The sequence below is a fragment of the Capsicum annuum genome, chromosome 6 (assembly GCF_002878395.1).
Source record: "Capsicum annuum cultivar UCD-10X-F1 chromosome 6, UCD10Xv1.1, whole genome shotgun sequence".
NCBI classification, from domain to species: Eukaryota; Viridiplantae; Streptophyta; class Magnoliopsida; order Solanales; family Solanaceae; genus Capsicum; species Capsicum annuum.
The window spans coordinates 62,184,444-62,202,203 of NC_061116.1; the positions used below are offsets into that span (position 1 = coordinate 62,184,444).

The window sequence follows — 17,760 nt, forward strand, 5'->3', positions numbered from 1 at the left end:
CTCTCGAACAACTTAGTCGTGAATAACCTTGATGATCTAGTCATCAATGACCTAAATGAAGACAACTACATCTCTAACTCCTATAATCAACAATCGGAATTAACAGATTCTCGATTAGCAAGCCATATCGATCAAATTAAAAAACAAATAAAAAAAAACTAAGGATCTGGGAAACTCTCAACATCTTCCTCTTCCCGCCATCAAAGCAAAACCCTTGGAATGGTACTACAGGCTTAAGACTTCATGCTAGGAAATTCTATGTCGTATGACTTGTAATGCATGGTTTTTTCCAGTGTCAAAGTTTTGCGTTTGACTATCTTTGTTTCTTAAATAGCTGTTGGCTGGGGCAATATCTCTAGTTTTGTGATGAAAATGACATTCTTTTATCAGAGTTTTAAAAGATTAACCATAATTTATGGTGTCTTAAAGTTATGTAGTGTATATGTAATGTATAGATATTGTATAAATCGTATATAAATCTGTATCGATATTGTATAAATGGTTATGTAATGCATCGATATTGTATAAATGATGTATAAACATGTATATAATGTATATGTGATGTATCAATATTTTATAAAAGTTGTGTAATATACAAATATTGTAGATGGTGTATAAATATGTTGTATTATATAAATAGTTATGTAATGTATCGATATTGTATAATTGGTATAAACACGTGTGTGTATATATGTGTGTATTAAGGCTGGTAACGGACCGGAACCGGTACCGCCGGACCGGTTTGATCAAAACCGGAACCGGTATCGGAACTGCCTTACCGAATTTATCGCCGGAACCGGTATTACCGGAACCGAAATACCGGAATTTTTGCCTGGTACGCACCGGTCCGTTGGTTACCGATGTGGAACCGGGTCGGACCAGAACGACACCGGAGCTATACCAGAAGAGAAGCCGAAGCTGGCATAGTAACGTACTAACGTTATGTACGTACAGTTTTTTTTCTTTTTAATTTAAATTATAAATATATATTAACTTATATAATTTATATAACCTATATTTTATTAATATAATAAATTAATATAACATTTTTTTATTAACTTTTTTTTTAATAAGTTGAAGTTTAATATATCTCAAAAGTTTAAAATTTTAACTTAAAAAATATATTTTAAGTTTAAGTTAACAAATATAACATATTTTAATATATCTTAAACTTAAAAATTTATCCTTAAGTTTAAGTTAATATAATATTTTTAACAAGTTTAAGAAGTTAAATTATATTTATATATTTTAAATTGTAAAGTTAAAATTTTTTCTAACTTTATAAAGTTAAAAGTATTAAACTTTTTTTCCCATAACTTCAAAGTTATAAATATAAACTTTGTAATTTCAGCTAAGATAATTGCAACAAACAAAAGATAAATTTTAAAATAAAATTAGGCGAATAGTCGTTATATTTATTCAAATTTCATACGTTGTACATTTATTACAAAGATATTAAAAGAAAATCTAATCTACGCAGCCTCCTTCTAGGAAGGGTTCTGTTTGAATTAGATCTCTCTTGTAGAATCTTATTAATATCTAAATTGTCTATAATATTTTTGGCATAACTTTTCTATTCCTTCGGCGGATAAATTTTTTGAAATTGGTCTTTTTCCTTGTTCCTCCATTGTTTTCATTCCATCATCACTATTTTCCTCAAAAATTTCATTTATTTCGTCTTCAACATGGGGCAGTAATTTTGGGAGCTCAAAATTTCTTCGTTCGGCATTAATCCAATCTCTAAATAATACCAAAATCTCCAAACTATCCCTTGCTAACTAATATCGATGATCTCCAATTACAAATCTTCCTGCGCTAAAAGCTTGCTCTGAAGCAATTGAAGAAGCTTGAGTTGATAGCACATCTCGAACCATCTTTGAAAGTTTTAGAAATTGTCTAATACGGGTCTTCCACCATGATAAAAGTTGTTGTTTTCCAGTTTCATCTCTAATATTTTCCCAATCTTGCAAAAGATATGAATCAAAATCATTACTCCTACAACATTGAAGATCAAGTTCTTCACTCATCTCGTCATCTAAATCATCATATCTACGTCTAGAAGTAGGAGGTTCGACCGGCCTAATATTTTGTTCCATAACTTGATACAAGTTATATAAACTCCTAGCTTTAGGTACTATTCTAGCACAACAAGTGTCAACTGATGGCTTTTCATGAGGTCCAATTTCTAAATTGTTGTATAATTTTTGAATCAACATCACTGCACCATGTTCTTTATAAAATGGGTTGAATAAAGTAGCTGTTAAATAAATTTATGGAATAGGAAAATAATATTTTTAAAATTTATCAACCATAGCTTCAATTGCCTCTTTGTAAGGGAATATTTTTTTATATTCAGCAAGTACTTTAGAAATAGTAGCAATAGTTACTAAAACAGAAGAAATAGTTGGAGTCTATTGAGCAGATACTGTGTTCGTAGCTTGATAAAAAGTTTTCAAAAATTACAAAGTTCTTCTACTTCAATCCAATCATCTTCATCTAGCATTAAATTAACATCCGAATTATAAGCATTATAAACTAATTGTATAGGTTTACGATATATAAAAGCAACTTCAAGCATTTGAAACAAAGAATTCCATCTAGTAGGAACTTCTTTTGAAACTTTTCTATATGGAAGGTCACATTGTTTACATTTATATTTAAAATCATCCATTACATCCTTTCTTTTATTTTTAATAATACAACTACAAGCAATTCGAACTTTACAACAACCATTTTCAAACAAATGAACACCATCATGTACTATCAAATTTAAAATATGTGCAGTACATCTAACATGAAAATGATCTTCACCCATAGGACATAATCTAGTTTTTAACTCTTCAATAACTTTCAAATTATTAGAAGCATTATCTAATGTGCATGTTATAGGTTTACAAATAAATCTAAAATATTTCATGCTCTCCATTACTGTATTAGCTATATAGATACCGGTTTTAGACTCGTCATCATATTTATAAGCAATAATTCTTTTTTGCATGTTCCAATCCTGATCAATCCAATGAGTCGTGAGAGTAAAATAATCATTACCGACAACACTACGACCCATATCAGAAGTAATAGATATTCTACCATCAAATTTATCAAATAAGCAACGAAGGAAATGACAATGTTCAGCTTGAAATTTAAAAATATCATTTTTAATTGTATTTTGTGAAAAACCTTAAAAAGGGGAATTATATACTCGTTGAATAATGAAAAAATTGGGATGTGAAGGAAAACTAAAAGAAACCCATAACAACAATCATTTTCGCTAGTTCTTCTCTATCTACATCTTCACTATATGTCAATGATGAACTTGGGCCAGCCGGATTAAACATGTCTAAACGCGTTTGAACCATATTACCTCCTACATATTCTTGCACAAATAGTGTACCATCTTTTTTTCCCTTCGCCTCATTTTTTGGACGAATAAATTCTTTATTACATTTCTTCAAATGCGAAGTTAGCAACTCTGTCCAGCTATTTTTTTCTCCGGTTAAATGTTTAAAAATATTCTTGCATTTATTGCAAGTAGCAATACTTTTTACCCTATCATGCTCCATAAATTTCCAAACTAAAGATCTTTTAGTACGTTCGGTACCTTTGGCCCTAGTAAATTCCGGTAAAGGGGAAGTTCTTCACCGTGTTCCGATAACTCCATAATCGAACTAGTAGGGGTAGGGGTATCACCTAACTCTTATTCTTCTATATCATCTTCTTCCGGTAAGTCTTACTCAAAATTATCATAACGCCTACTTAGGGTCTCATGATCTAATTCCATACCGATACTAATATCGAAACCATTAGGCTGTGATAAAGAAGTTTCACTAAGTCTAGGCGATAATGAACTAGTAGTAGCCTTACTTTTTTTATTTCTACGGAAAACCTTACCAAAGATTGATTTTTTACCACTACTATTTTTTCCGGAATCCATAATTAAAATTAAATAAAATTAAAATATTAAAACAAGCAATACAAATATTATAAATTAAAAATTAATGTAAGTAAACAAATGTAGATACTAAAAAATAAAAATATAGATATTAAAGTAAATAAAAAGATATTAAAGTTGGAATGAATATATCGAACGTCTGCGTAAAAGCAGATGTATACCAAATGTCGGAATTAAAAGATGATCATTGAAGCTTGTAATATCTTCAAAAAATCTTCAACTCCAACTAATACAATAATTATAAATATTTAGAGAGAGAGTGAGAATATTAAGAGAGAGTATGAGAATTGAGAATATTTGTGTGGAAAAAAATAGAAATAAAGGATATTTATAGTGAAAATTTTAAGGGGGTGGTGTGGGGTAATTGGGAGGAGAGGGGTGCAACGGCTCAATTGCAACGTCCAAAAGAGTCGTTGCTGCCACGTGCCAACTGCCAACCCAATTTCAAAATTCAAATGACAAAAATTTTTAAAAAAGAAAGAAAATAGCCAGATTAACGGTCTTCACGTCGCCGAACCGGAACAGGTCAATCGGTACTGGAACCAGAATTACCAAAATTTTTGAATGGTTCGCACCGGTATCATATTTTGAATCATTGGATATCGGTATACCGGTACCAACCGGTACCATTATGTTACCGATACCGAAACATCATCAGAAACGAAATAAACGGACAGGAACGAAAAATGTTGGTTTCATTGCAGCCTTAATGTATGTGTATATATGTGTGTGTATATATACATGTGTGTGTGTGTATGTGTGTGTGTGTATATATATGTGTGTGTGTGTATATGAATATATATATATATATATACATATAAGGAGGCCTAACCATGTGCTTCTTGCGATTCCAGAATGTTATGGGTAAATCAGCACAAAGTTCCCTTTTGATTTTTATTTGTAAGGCCTTGATCTTGGAGTAAAGAGGAATTTCCTTAAGTTGTTGTTGTGGCCTACGAAATGTTATTTCTTCGTTGAGAAAATTGATTTGAGCCTCTTTGTAAGCCTAACCATGTGCTTCTTGCGATTCCAGAATGCTATGGGTAAATCAGCACAAAGTTTCTTTTCGATTTTTATTTTTAAGGCCTTGATCTTGGATTGAAGAAGAGTTTCCTTAAGCTGTTGTTGTAGCTTATGAAATGCTATTTCTTCTTTTATGGAAATTGATCTTAGTCTCTTTGTGCTTTAAAAAGGACAACTTTTCTAATGGGATGTTTGTCAAATGGGAGAAACATATGTTTGTATTCAATAGTTATTCCTTCACGAGTAATTCTGAATGGGATGAGTGCTTCAATAAAAAGAGTGTCTAGTATCACATGACTAGTTATATCTTTTACTAGGACAAAGGAAGTAGAGGATAACAAAAGCGAATTTCCTAAGGAATTTTGTATTTCGACATCGGAAAGTTTGCAACTAATCCCTAGTCTACTATCATTTGCAGCTCTAAGGGCTTCCTTATTTTTTCAAAGTATTTAGTAGGGACGAGTCCCCCTTGGACACAAATGAGGTCGGCACTAGTGTCAAACAAGGCAACGATATCCAAAATAAATGACTTGTTGACTACTAGGGTTGTCCTAGTGCCATCTCCGAATGGATATTCTTGAAATATAATTGAGAAAATCTCCTTGTTCGATTTCTTGATCCATCGTATCAGTGGTATCTGTCGATTGAGATTGTTTAGTCTTTGTGGAGAATTCTTGGAGGACAAGTCTATCTAACTCTTGCCTAGCTTTTATCTCTCTAACTTCTTCTTTAAGGAGCACTATTTCTGATTAGAGATCCTGAATAGTTACTATATTAGGTTTTCTAGATCGGAACCTATTTAGAATATCAGTGATATAGTATCGTTATTTGAGGATGAGAAAATATATTAGACGAAGATGTGGAAGGCTTAGTCCTTTTAAATTGATCTAGATAGTATCTTTTCTTATCATAATATTGCAAATTACTTATCATTTCTCGGAAGAGATCTTGTTCTTTTGATAGAACATTGATCTCAGAATGGGTTTTCTGGTGATTCTAAGTCATCATTTTCATTTTGATTAAACTCTTGTTTAAATTGGTCATTAGCACTATCAAAACCTCCACTTTCCTCTACTAATAGGTGTTGGATTTGGCTACAGACAGAATCATCAAGGTTAAGATTCCTAACCTGTTTGGGTAATTTGCAATATTTTGCAATATAACCAGGTTTTCCACACCTGTAACATTTGTCATTATTGGAAGCAGGAAGAGCCGGTTTTATTGCTGAACATTGTTTAGGATGAGAAGATTTTGGCTTTTTTGAAAACGTAAGGCTTGGTAGTAGAAACCTCCCTTTTCGAGGTTGATTTCTATTGGCCCTCTTCTTACAGAGGCAGGCCAAATTGTTCACACAAACTTCCAAAATCTCGTGGTTTGAGCCCCGTCTTTAGCTAGTTGCCTTAGTATCTTATCTTGTCGACATATTTTTAGGGAAACTTGTTGGATCAGACTTATGAGTTGACCATAAGTGATCTGCTCATAAGGGATGGTATTGCCCGAGTGTTAGTTTTGAAGTTCTTTGACTAGGTCCCTAAAAGACAGGGGCAATCCATCAAGGAATTTTTCTTTCCAATATGGAAGATTTCCATCAGGTCTTTCATAGATCCTAATGAGAAAAGAGTCCTTATACAATCTAAAATCAAAAAATGTTTTGCACTTAAGATTGTAAAGTATCTCAGAAGACCTTTCTCTAAAAATACCTGGACTTACTATGAAGATATTGATAATAGTACAAAATTAATGTATTTTGTAGAGTTAGAAATGGCTTGGCCATCCTTAAGAATTAGTTCTCCTAGTGAGTCAACTCGAACACTTTGAAAGATCTTTTGCTTATCTTCCTCTCTGTTTGGATGACAATTTTTCATGGTATGGTATGGTATGGTTATTAAGAGAATTATGTTTGTTTTGATTGTTTCATGTATGGTATAGTATGATTTAATTTCATGGTTTGTTAACCATGAAAACTCCTACTTTATGTAACCACCGATTTGGTGGTATCCCATGGTTTACTTATTTTTTTTCAATTATGCTCTTACTTAATATTATATAATTCTATTTTACCCTTTACCCTATATTATTTAACTCCATCCCTTACCCCGACCAACACCCCACCCTCTCCCAAAAAAATATTTTTAAAATTATTTTTTAAAATTTTTTCTTATCTCACACCCTACCCCAAACCCAACCCCTACCAAACCCCCAATTTTTTTAAAAGATTGTTTTTAAAAATATTTCAAAAAGATGTCTTACCCCAACCTCACACACCCCTACCCCTAACTCCACTACCTACCAACCCCCTTTTCCCCCGCCATTTTTTTTTAAAAAATGTTTTTTACAAGGTTTCAAAAAATTTTTCTTACTCCACTCACGCTCCCTACCAACTCCCCCCTCCTCCCCACAGTAAAAAAATATTTTTTCAAAATTTATTCATTTAAAAAAAATTCAAAATATTTTTTTACCCCGTCGCCTATCCCTACCCTGACACCCTACTCCACTACCCCACAACCAAATACAACAACAACAAACCCAGTATATTCCCACCCAGTGGGGTCTGAGGAGGGTAGAATGTACGCAGTCCATACCACTATCTCTAAAGAAGTAGAGAGGTTGTTTCCGATAGACCCTCGGCTCAAGATACAGGACAATATACAAAAATATTCAAAGCATGAAACATGATAAAACTAACATAGATACAACATCCATAAAAATAATGTACATTACCAAACAAAAGATACCAAAACCCTCCTAACTACGGACTACGATTCATCCAACCACCTTATCCCTCTATCCTAGTATTTTTCCTCCAAACCTTTCTATCCAGGGTCATGTCCTCAGTGAGATGTAACTGCTCTATGTCACGTCTAATCACTTCTCTTCAATATTTCTTCGGTCTACCCCTACCCCGCTTGAAACCATCTAACGCTAGTCTCTCACACCTACGAACTGGGCATCCGTGCCCCTCCTCATCACATAACCAAACCATCTCAACCTCACTTCCCACATTTTTCCTCCACCGATACCACTCTCACCTTATCCTGAATAATCTCATTCCTAACCCTGTCAGCCCTTGTAAGACCACACATCCAACGCAACATCCTCATTTCCGCCACCTTCAACTTTTGGATATGGGAAGTCTTAACTGGCCAACACTCCACTCCATACAACATAGTCGGCCGGACTGCAACTCTATAGAATTTGCCTTTAAGCTTGGGAGGCACCTTCTTATCGCATAAAATCCTCGAAGCGAACCTCCACTTCATCCAACCTGCCCTAATACGGTGCAAGACATCCTCATCAATCTCTCCATTTCCCTAGATCATAAACCCAAGATACTTAAAACTATCCCTCTTACAAACTGCCCGAGAGTCCAACTTCACCACCACCTCTTTCTCTTGCCTCGAGTCACTAAACTTACACTTCAAATAATCCGTCTTGGTCCTACTCAATCTGAAACCTTTAGACTCCAGAGTTTGTCTCTAAACCTCCAGCTTATCATTAACACCTTGCCGCGACTCATCAATCAAAACTACATCATCCGCAAAAAGCATACACCAAGGCACCTGGCCTTGTATACTTCGCGTCAACACATCTATCACTACGGCAAATAAGAACGGACTAAGAGTTGATCTCTGATGCAACCCTGTCAAGACCGAAAAGTGCTCAAAATCTCCTCCCACCGTCTTTACTCGAGTCTTTGCCCCCTCATACACATCCTTAATCGCTCTAATGTACGCCACATGAACCCCCCTCGCCTCCAAGCATCTCCAAAGAACCTCCCTAGGGACCTTGTCCTACGTCTTTTCCAAGTCAATAAACACCATGTGAAGACCCCTCTTTCTCTCTCTATACTGCTCTACCAGTCTCCGCAATAGGTGAATTGCCTCAATCGTCAAGTGATCAGGCATAAATCTAAATTGATTCTCCGAAATAGACATAATATTTCTCAACCTCCGCTCCACCACCCTCTCTCAAATCTTCATCGTGTGACTCAAAAACTTAATACTCCAGTAGTTGTTGCAACTCTGAATGTTACTCTTGTTCTTATATAATGGAATCATCGTACTCCATCTCCACGCCTCAGGCATCTTCGCGGACTTAAAAATGTTGTTAAACAGGTTGGTCAACTACCTCACCCCAGCCACGCTAGAAAACTTCCAAAAATCCACCAGAATCTCATCGAACCCCGCGCCCTGCCCCTTCGCATCTTGCAAATAGCCTCGCTGACTTCCTCTACTTTAAAACACCGACAATAGCCGAAATCGCGACACTCCCCGATGTGCTCCAACTCCCCGAGCACAACACCTCTATCCCCCTCGTCATTCAAGAGCTTATGAAAATATTTAAAAATGATTCAAAATCGTTCTCATTGTTTTGTGTTAAATATGTACAAATACTTTCAGAAAAATATTTTCCTACTTGTGTAACTAATACAAGAAAATAAGTAAGAAATAATATTTTTTTAGATTCCATACTAAACATACCCTAAACATACTCGTAGCATACACAAAAGATACATTCAAATTTTGTACTTGGCGCTGGTGTTAGGTCGCAAAACACCAAAAAGAAATGAAATTTGTCACTATGAAAAATGAATATGGTTACATTTATTTTGATCTATTCTTTTGTTGATTTTGCTAAAATTTACAAGAATTTGATAACTTAATATATTTACATAGCATAATTTATGATAAATTAGTAGAAAGAAATTACTTTAGTAACAATTATTGATAAATTTAACATCTTTAATAATTAAGGACATTTTAATAAACTTACCAGTTACGATATAGTACCATACTATCAAACCAAAAAATAAAATTGTTATTAAACAACATTTAACGATACAATCCATCCAAACATTGTAATGTATTATACTATACAGTATAATACTATACCATAGTGAACCGTACATTATGAAAACCATGGCAAACTGCCATCCAAACAAAGTGTAAGATGGGTATCCCACCATTCTTTAAGTTGACCTGTGAATTCAGCTAAAAGGACTTGGGTAGGAAGTTGATTTGAGCAGTTATCAAAAGTTCTATAAGCAATGGCAATCATTGCCATCTACTAGAGTTTGGGCAGGATATTATACTCAGAACAACCATCTATATTCCATTCATAGATGTTATTGGCATTGTAGTTATTTTGTATAACATTTATTTATCTCACATTGTAGTCTTAAGGATGTCAATTTTAGTAATTTTTCCTTTAATTAACTTATAAATATATGTCAAAATCCACCACTTGAATAAATAATTAGCATTAGTCTAATTTAGTAAAATAATTAATCTACAAGTCCCTGTGTGGGTACGATATTCGAACTTAAAAATCCTATATTACTTGTACAATCACGTACACTTGCATATGCGTCTAGATGTAACATTCAACCATATCTAAGCTATAATTCCCCTTCTTTGTCTTAAAACAAAATTTATGTCAGGCTTAAACTCAAGTGCAATAGCCATTAAAAAACATGGTTTTCCAAATCTAGATATGAATTCCTCTCGACGTTTCGAGTCTTTTGATATATAATTCACTTGAAACAGTTCATGTTTGCGGCACGTTGAATTCTGAAGAAGAAAAAGAAGTCGACAAGCAGAAGAAGAAGCCGCCTATTTTTGCTAACAACATAGGCCGAGCGGCTATTTTGGGAAAAAACATAGGTCGCACTGCTATTTTGGGGAAAAAAGAAATAAAGGGGCTGTGTTTTATGTAAAAAGTTTATCCCAATGGCTACTTTGTCTAATTTTACCTTAAAATTTTGGTTTCAAAGGAACCAAAACAACAACAATAACATCACTATGCCTCAATTCCCAAGCAAGTGGATATTGGATCTTTTTTTTTAGAAGGTAACATTTGAAGAGGGGCCTTGAAGTAATTGGTAAAGTTGTTGTCATATAACCAGATGGTCACAGGTTCAAACCGTGGAAACAACCCCTTGCAGAAATGTAAAGTGGACTGCATAAATTACAATAGACCCTTAAGATTTGGCCCTTCCCCAGACCCCGCGCTTAATGGGAGAACTAGTGCACCGAGTTGCCTTTGTTTGAGAAGGTAACTTTTGTGTATATTAACTAAAACAGTACATGGGTCGTAGTGAACCATATTTACAGGATATCAAAGATAAGGGAAGTATGAAATGTTTTCGTTAGAGTTCATCCTAATCCAATATTATATGAAAAAATTAAATAGAAATAATTGAGCACTAGAAGTTCTCTATATTTTCTCTTGGCATATAAATCTCTGACAAGACAAAAAGACTCCAAGAAAACATTGGACCTAAAATAAACATATGAACATAACTAAGACTCAATTCCCACTAATTTTGTATGACCTATTTCAAATCTTTTTTCATAAAACCAAAACAATAAATCATGGTTCTCTGCCAAAAACCGTAAAAAAAAAAAAATAGTACAAACTAACTTTTAGATGTTATCATTTTGACCCAATCTTCTTTTCTTATTAAAATTTTTTCCAACTGATTTATCTTTCTTTCATTACGTAAAGAATTTGCATAAGCTTCTCTCGTCTTAGGCATTTTCCAAAAATGTAAAACAATTATTTCTCTAGAATTGATCATTTTCTTTCTTTTTGATGATCGAGAAAACCTTTGGAGCAACTCCGTAGGACCAACCGGAGCCAAAGGAGCCCATCCCTCTACCTTTCTCCACTTAAATGCAAGCTTGGTTCGCATGGCGCACGGCTCGAACCTATGACCAAAGCCACAAATCCCTCAACCTTTGCAGCAAATCCTTGGGAGCAACAGTAGCCTAAATGAGCACCAAAGCCACAAATCCCTTAACCTTTGGAACAAATCCTTAGGACCAACAACAGCTTTAATGGGCCCGGACCTCTACCTATCTCCACTTAAATACAAGCTTAGTTCGCATGGCGCAAGTCTCAAATCTATCACCAGGTCACAAATCCATCAACCTTTGCCACTTGAACTAAGTCCTGTGGACTTCTCTTGAACTAGTCCTCTATTTTATATTACACTTTTCACTAGGCATATACATGCTTTTTTGGATGCAATATTTACATCATCATGGAGTTGTAATGAATGATACAGGTCTAGGTGACACGTGTGCAACGTCATGGCTTGCAATTTAGTTTCTGTTTTCAGAAAACATCCATAACATACAACTGTTTCATAAAATAGTTTTTGCTTTTAGGACATTGTAATCCTACAAAAACTATTTTTTCAGAAACTTCTACAAAGGATCTTTGAAAGGCACATTAAAGATACTGTTTTTACCTCCCAGCAAATGCAATCTCTTCAGAACATTAAGGGCTCACAAAGGACGCATATCTGACGGTCAAACAATAGGGGAAAAAACATCACCAAACAGGTAATATCTGCCGAGCAGCATGTAACGACACAAAAAACAATCCAAAACTGACCAGGATTGATATTTTCCGAAGAAATCAACCAAAGCTAGATGACTGAGTCTCAATTAAGAAATTAACTGGCCTCCGCGGCCAAACAACATTCCAAAGTTCTATCATCAGCCGATCAAAATTATTCTTCTGGTGTAAATTAAAATGTGAAAGGTCAAAAGCTAGATAAATCTTAACAATAAACGATTACAATATGGAAGCAGACCACCAGAAAAAAATGGAACTATTCACCATAACAACAAAACTTCTAGGCCATATACCATAACAATTCTCAGATGCTTCCTAAGGCTTCCAAATTAAGAAAATCTGATTGCTGGTAAAACATTCTACCAGGATGGATGCATAGAAACAAAAACTCCTCAAGAAATATATTGTACTGATGTTCTGATTTAACACAAAATAATTGTTTATACATTGTATTGTGGTTGATCTCTGTCTCTATGTCTCTATAAAAAACTATGAAGACTAGTCTACTGTTTGAATTCTCTGCCTCAACCACTGAAGTGGCGGTCCCAGAATTTTTTTCTTTTTTTTGAACATTGGTAAATTGGTATGTTTCAGCATTAGGATATGCTGGCCACCTTCAGAAATTACCTAACCTTAATCAAAATTATAGATTTCCTATTAGATCTAAAATCTCATCTACATCCACTATACACAATTGTTTACACCAAAAAAGTAAAGATACTAAACAATTTCATTTTACTTTTTGAATGGAATTAGATTTATCTTCAAAACATCTCCCATTTCTTTCTATCCATATAGACCACCATATGCATGATGGAATCAGCTTCCACCACCTCTTCTGAGTCTTGCTTCCCCCTCTTCTGATCCAGCAACTATATAAGTCAGTTGTGTGCTTAGGCATGGACCAATGGTAAATGTTGATGTTGAGAATGAGTTCCCAGAGTTGAGCTGTATACTTGCAATGCATAAATAAGTGACTGTTAGTCTCCCCTGTCAGGTTGCGTAGAAAGCATCTAGGGACTAGCGTCCTTCCTTTCTTCTGAAGGACTTCTCGGGTAAGACATGTTCTTTTAATCACTAGACAAGTGAAACACTTCACCTTTGTAGGAATCAAGCCTCTCTACATGGTCTTCCATTGATAGTTATTATTTCCAGGTCCCCTTGTATCCCTTGTTTGTATGCACTATTAACTGTGAACTTTCCATCCTTGTTGTGTATCCAAATGATCCTGGTACACAAACATTTGTGTCCCAGAATTTTCACTAAGGGGTCGTTTCACAGAGTGTGTTAAAAAATCTAATGCATGCATTACTCTAGTACCTTGTTTGGTACATTTTATTTAGCCTATGCATAACTAATGATTGCATTAGTTACGTACTCTATTGTGTATTAAGCTATGTGTTAGGAATACCACCCTTTTCTATATATTATTAATACAAAGGACTTCAATACATGCATTAACTTATCAAATGACAAAATTGTCCCTCAAATCCATACTAGAATATTTCCCCAAGTCATTTTTTATCGTACTTTACCTCTCTCTTCTTTATACTTAGCTATGGAAAAGCAAATGTAAATTTTCACCGCATCTCCTTCTTCCTTTCCATTAATCGAACATTGTTTGCTCTTCTCCACTAGAATTGGATGGTTTTGTTAGTGGGGTATGGATATGAAATTGAATTTTTTGTTTTTGGAGGTTATAAATTTGGGGAGGGAGGGTTTGGGATTTGAAGTTTTGGATTTGTTTGAGGAATTGGTGAAGATAAAAGAAGCAACGCCGGCCATGGCGGAACAATGGAGTTTCAGTCGGACGGGGCGAGCATAACACTAATGTTGAGGGCCCCAATTCATTGGTCCGGCCTTCAATAAAAGAATACACAAAGTAAGTGTAGAGGGTATTTTGCCATCATACAACAACAACATACTCGGTGTATTCTCACATAGTGAGGTCTGGGGAGGGTAAAGTGTACGTAGTCCATACCACTACCAACGAAGACATAGAGAGACTGTTTCCGATAAACCCCCGGCTCAGGACAAAAAATGACAGTAAACAAAGCCATAATAAAACATAAAACAAGATGAAATAACAGAAATAAAACACCCACAAAGTAGTACCATACACTATCTAACCGAAAACACACACCTCACCCTAACCCTCCGAACAAGAAAACTCCAACCTACATGCATAGCCCTGCAACTACTAGTATGGCTACACCAGCAATCATATCTACTAGCAACGACTCACTCCCACGAACTAGCCCTCTAACGTAATTTGCGTCCTTCATACCTTTCTATCTAGGATCATGTCCTCAGTAAGCTGTAATTACTCCATGTCATGTCTAATCACCTCCCTCCAGTATTTCTTTAGCTTACCTCTACCCCGCCTGAAACTATCCATAGTCAACCTCTCACACCTACGAACTAGGCATATGTGCCCCTCCTCATCACATGTCCAAACCATCTCAACTTCCAGCATCTTGTCTTCCACCGAAGTCACTCCTACCTTTTCCTGAATAGTCTTATTTCTAACCCTATCTCCCCTAGTAAGACTATACATCCAAAGCAACATCCATATTTCTATCACCTTCAACGTTTGGATGTGAAAGTTCTTGATTGGTCAACACTCCGCTCCATACAGTATGGTCGGATGGACTGCCACTCTATAAAATTTATCTTTAAGCTTATGAGGCACTTTCTTATTACACAAAACTCCAAAGGCCTCCATTTCATCAATCCTGCCTTAATATGGCGAGTGACATCTTCATCAATCTCTTCATTCCCCTGAATCATAGACCCAAGATACTTAAAATTATCCCTCTTATGAATAACCTGAAAATCCATCTTCACTACCACCTCGTCCTCATGCGTCAAATCACTGAACTTGCATTTCAAATATTCTGTCTTGGTCCTGCTCAACCTGATTCCTTTAGACTCCAAGGTTCGTCTTCAATCCTCTAATTTATCATTAATACCTCCCCAAGTCTCATCAATCAAAACTACATCATCCGCAAATAACATACACCAAGGTACCTCTCTTTGAATACGCCGCGTGAAAGCATCCATCACTAAGGTAAATAAAAACGGGCTAGGAGTTGATCCCTTGTGCAACCCTGTCAAAACAGAAAAATGGTCTGAATCTCCTCCCACCGTCCTCACCCAAGTCTTCGCTCTATCGAACATATCATTAATCGATCTTATGTACACCATAGGGACACCTTTAGCCTCCAAGCACCTCCAAAGAACCTTACTGGGGACTTTGTCGTACGCCTCCAGATAAATGAACACCATGTGTAAGTTCTTCTTCCTCTCCCTATACTGCTCCACAACATATATTATTTCTAATACATCAAACCAAACAATATATAAAAAATAATGCTTAGCATAACTAACGCAAGCATAACTAATACCAGTATTACTAATACAAGCATTATTAATGCACTTTGCACAACATTGTTTTTATACACTCTATCAAACGACCCCTAAGGTGTTTAAAATATAAATAAGTAAAACATAGAACTAGCCAAAGGGGTTCAATAATCTACTACATATACATATAAATAATTTTAATCACGTATAAATAGTGTAACTTTCCGCTGAAGCGGTTTCAGATGAATCTGTAGGCCAAGCTGGCTCCGCTCGACGAACATGAAAGGGGAATTGGTCTAAATCCTGGTAAACCTTGACCCCCAACACTCGGTTCAGATGGTAGTTACGTATTGTTTCATATGTATGGTATTGTACCGTACTGCAACTATCTAAAAGTAACTACACAAATTGAGCGATTTTAGATGAATATTGAGTATAGGTTTTCAACTGGTGTGTGTAGAAAAGTCATTCGCACAGTTCGATGTGAAATGTCTAAAAACCAAATAAAAGGGCGAGTAAAAATCATCATTATCAGCTCAAAATTACTCGAAGATTCCACTCTATGTCACAAAATTTATGATTATTTGGGTTAAACAGTTGGATTTATTTGAATTTACATTTGAAAAGAAGAAGGATTTGGGGATTTGGGAATTTTAACCTGAATCTAAAGGCGATCGCCAGGCTTGGGGGGCTTGCGATATTTCTCTTCTACATCTTTGGCTTTGAACAAAGCATTTTGTATAAGCTTGTGAATGTTGGGGACGTTGTAGTTCTGAGCTATGTATATACCACAAATAGTTCCTGCTATCAGTGAGAAACTGCTCCTTATAATCCCCATCACGCTCTTCCCTTCTTCCGATCTGGCAAGTAGGAACGCTGCAGATCAACTGAGGAACTCTACTACAAACCGCCGACTCAGTTGGGAGTTGCTTGGACTTGCACAATTTTTTTTATGGGTATTTATAAACTAGTATCCGTCCCCGCGAAAAGTAAAGGGGAGAAAAAATATATATAAATACTACTATTTGTTCGCTCCGTTTAAAAAAAAATAATTAATTTGATACAAAATTTAAGAAAATAAAGAAACTTTTAAATTTTATGGCCTTAAATTAAAATTGTATCAAAAGTACAAAAATGTCTTTTAATCTTGTGGTCCTAAACATGCCATGTGGAAAGTTATAATTAAAATATTGTCAAAAAGGGAAAGAGATTATTCCTTTTTAAACGGATTAAAAAGAAAAGTGAGCCATTTTTTTTTAAACAAAGGGAGTATAAAATATTAAAGAATAAAGAAGAAGAGTAGAGAGAGAATACAGAGTAATTCTTCTTTCTCTTGAGGGATGGGAGATTATCTTGATTGAGAATTTAATGAATAAAACCTCTCTATTTATAAGAAAAAATTCCTAAAAGATAAATACTTGAAATCCTGATAGATACCAACTAGATCTTATTAGATCTTGATAGACATTCACTATAAAGTAAATACATTTATAATACTCCTCCTTAAATGTCTAGATAGATAATGTGCCTCGTTAAAATTTTACTAGAAAAAATTCAGTGGAAAAAAAAATCTAGTGAAGGAAAAAAGAGTACATATCTCTAACAATACACATATAACTTGTTCATTAAAAACCTTACAAGAAAAACTCAGTGAGACAAAACCTCGTAAGGGAAAAAGAGTACAACGCATATCAACTCCCCCTAATGAGAACATCCTTGAACCTTTGCATCCCAATCTTGTGCAACATCTCCTTGAAAGTTGCAATTGGAGAAGATTTGGTGAATTAACCAGTCACATTGTCACTTGAACGAATCTGTTGCATATTAATATCACCATTCTTTTGTAGCTTATGTATGTAGAAAAGTTTTGGCAAAACGTGTTTTGTTCTATCTCCTTTTATGGATCCTCCTTAAGATGTGCTATGTATGTTGCATATCTCTGTATAAAATTATGGGTAGATTGTCATATTTTACACCACATTTTTCTCGAATGAGATGTATCATGGACCTCAACCATACACATTCTCGGCTTGCTTCATGAATAGCTATTATCT

At 35.0% G+C, this 17,760-nt stretch overlaps 1 protein-coding gene across 1 annotated transcript; it reads right to left on the minus strand.

Annotated features, from left to right (window-relative positions):
* Positions 1 to 16,210: 16,210 nt before the first annotated feature.
* On the minus strand, positions 16,211 to 16,682 carry LOC107875055 (short transmembrane mitochondrial protein 1). The gene has a single exon (XM_016721703.2). It carries the CDS (start codon positions 16,542 to 16,544, stop codon positions 16,371 to 16,373), a length of 174 nt encoding a protein of 57 aa, XP_016577189.1. The 5' UTR covers positions 16,545 to 16,682; the 3' UTR covers positions 16,211 to 16,370.
* Positions 16,683 to 17,760: the final 1,078 nt, after the last annotated feature.

What these genes read in the sequence shown, in the direction of transcription:
- LOC107875055 (XM_016721703.2), bottom strand. Translation starts at nt 16,544, where the DNA reads ATGGGGATTATAAGGAGCAGTTTCTCACTGATAGCAGGAACTATTTGT.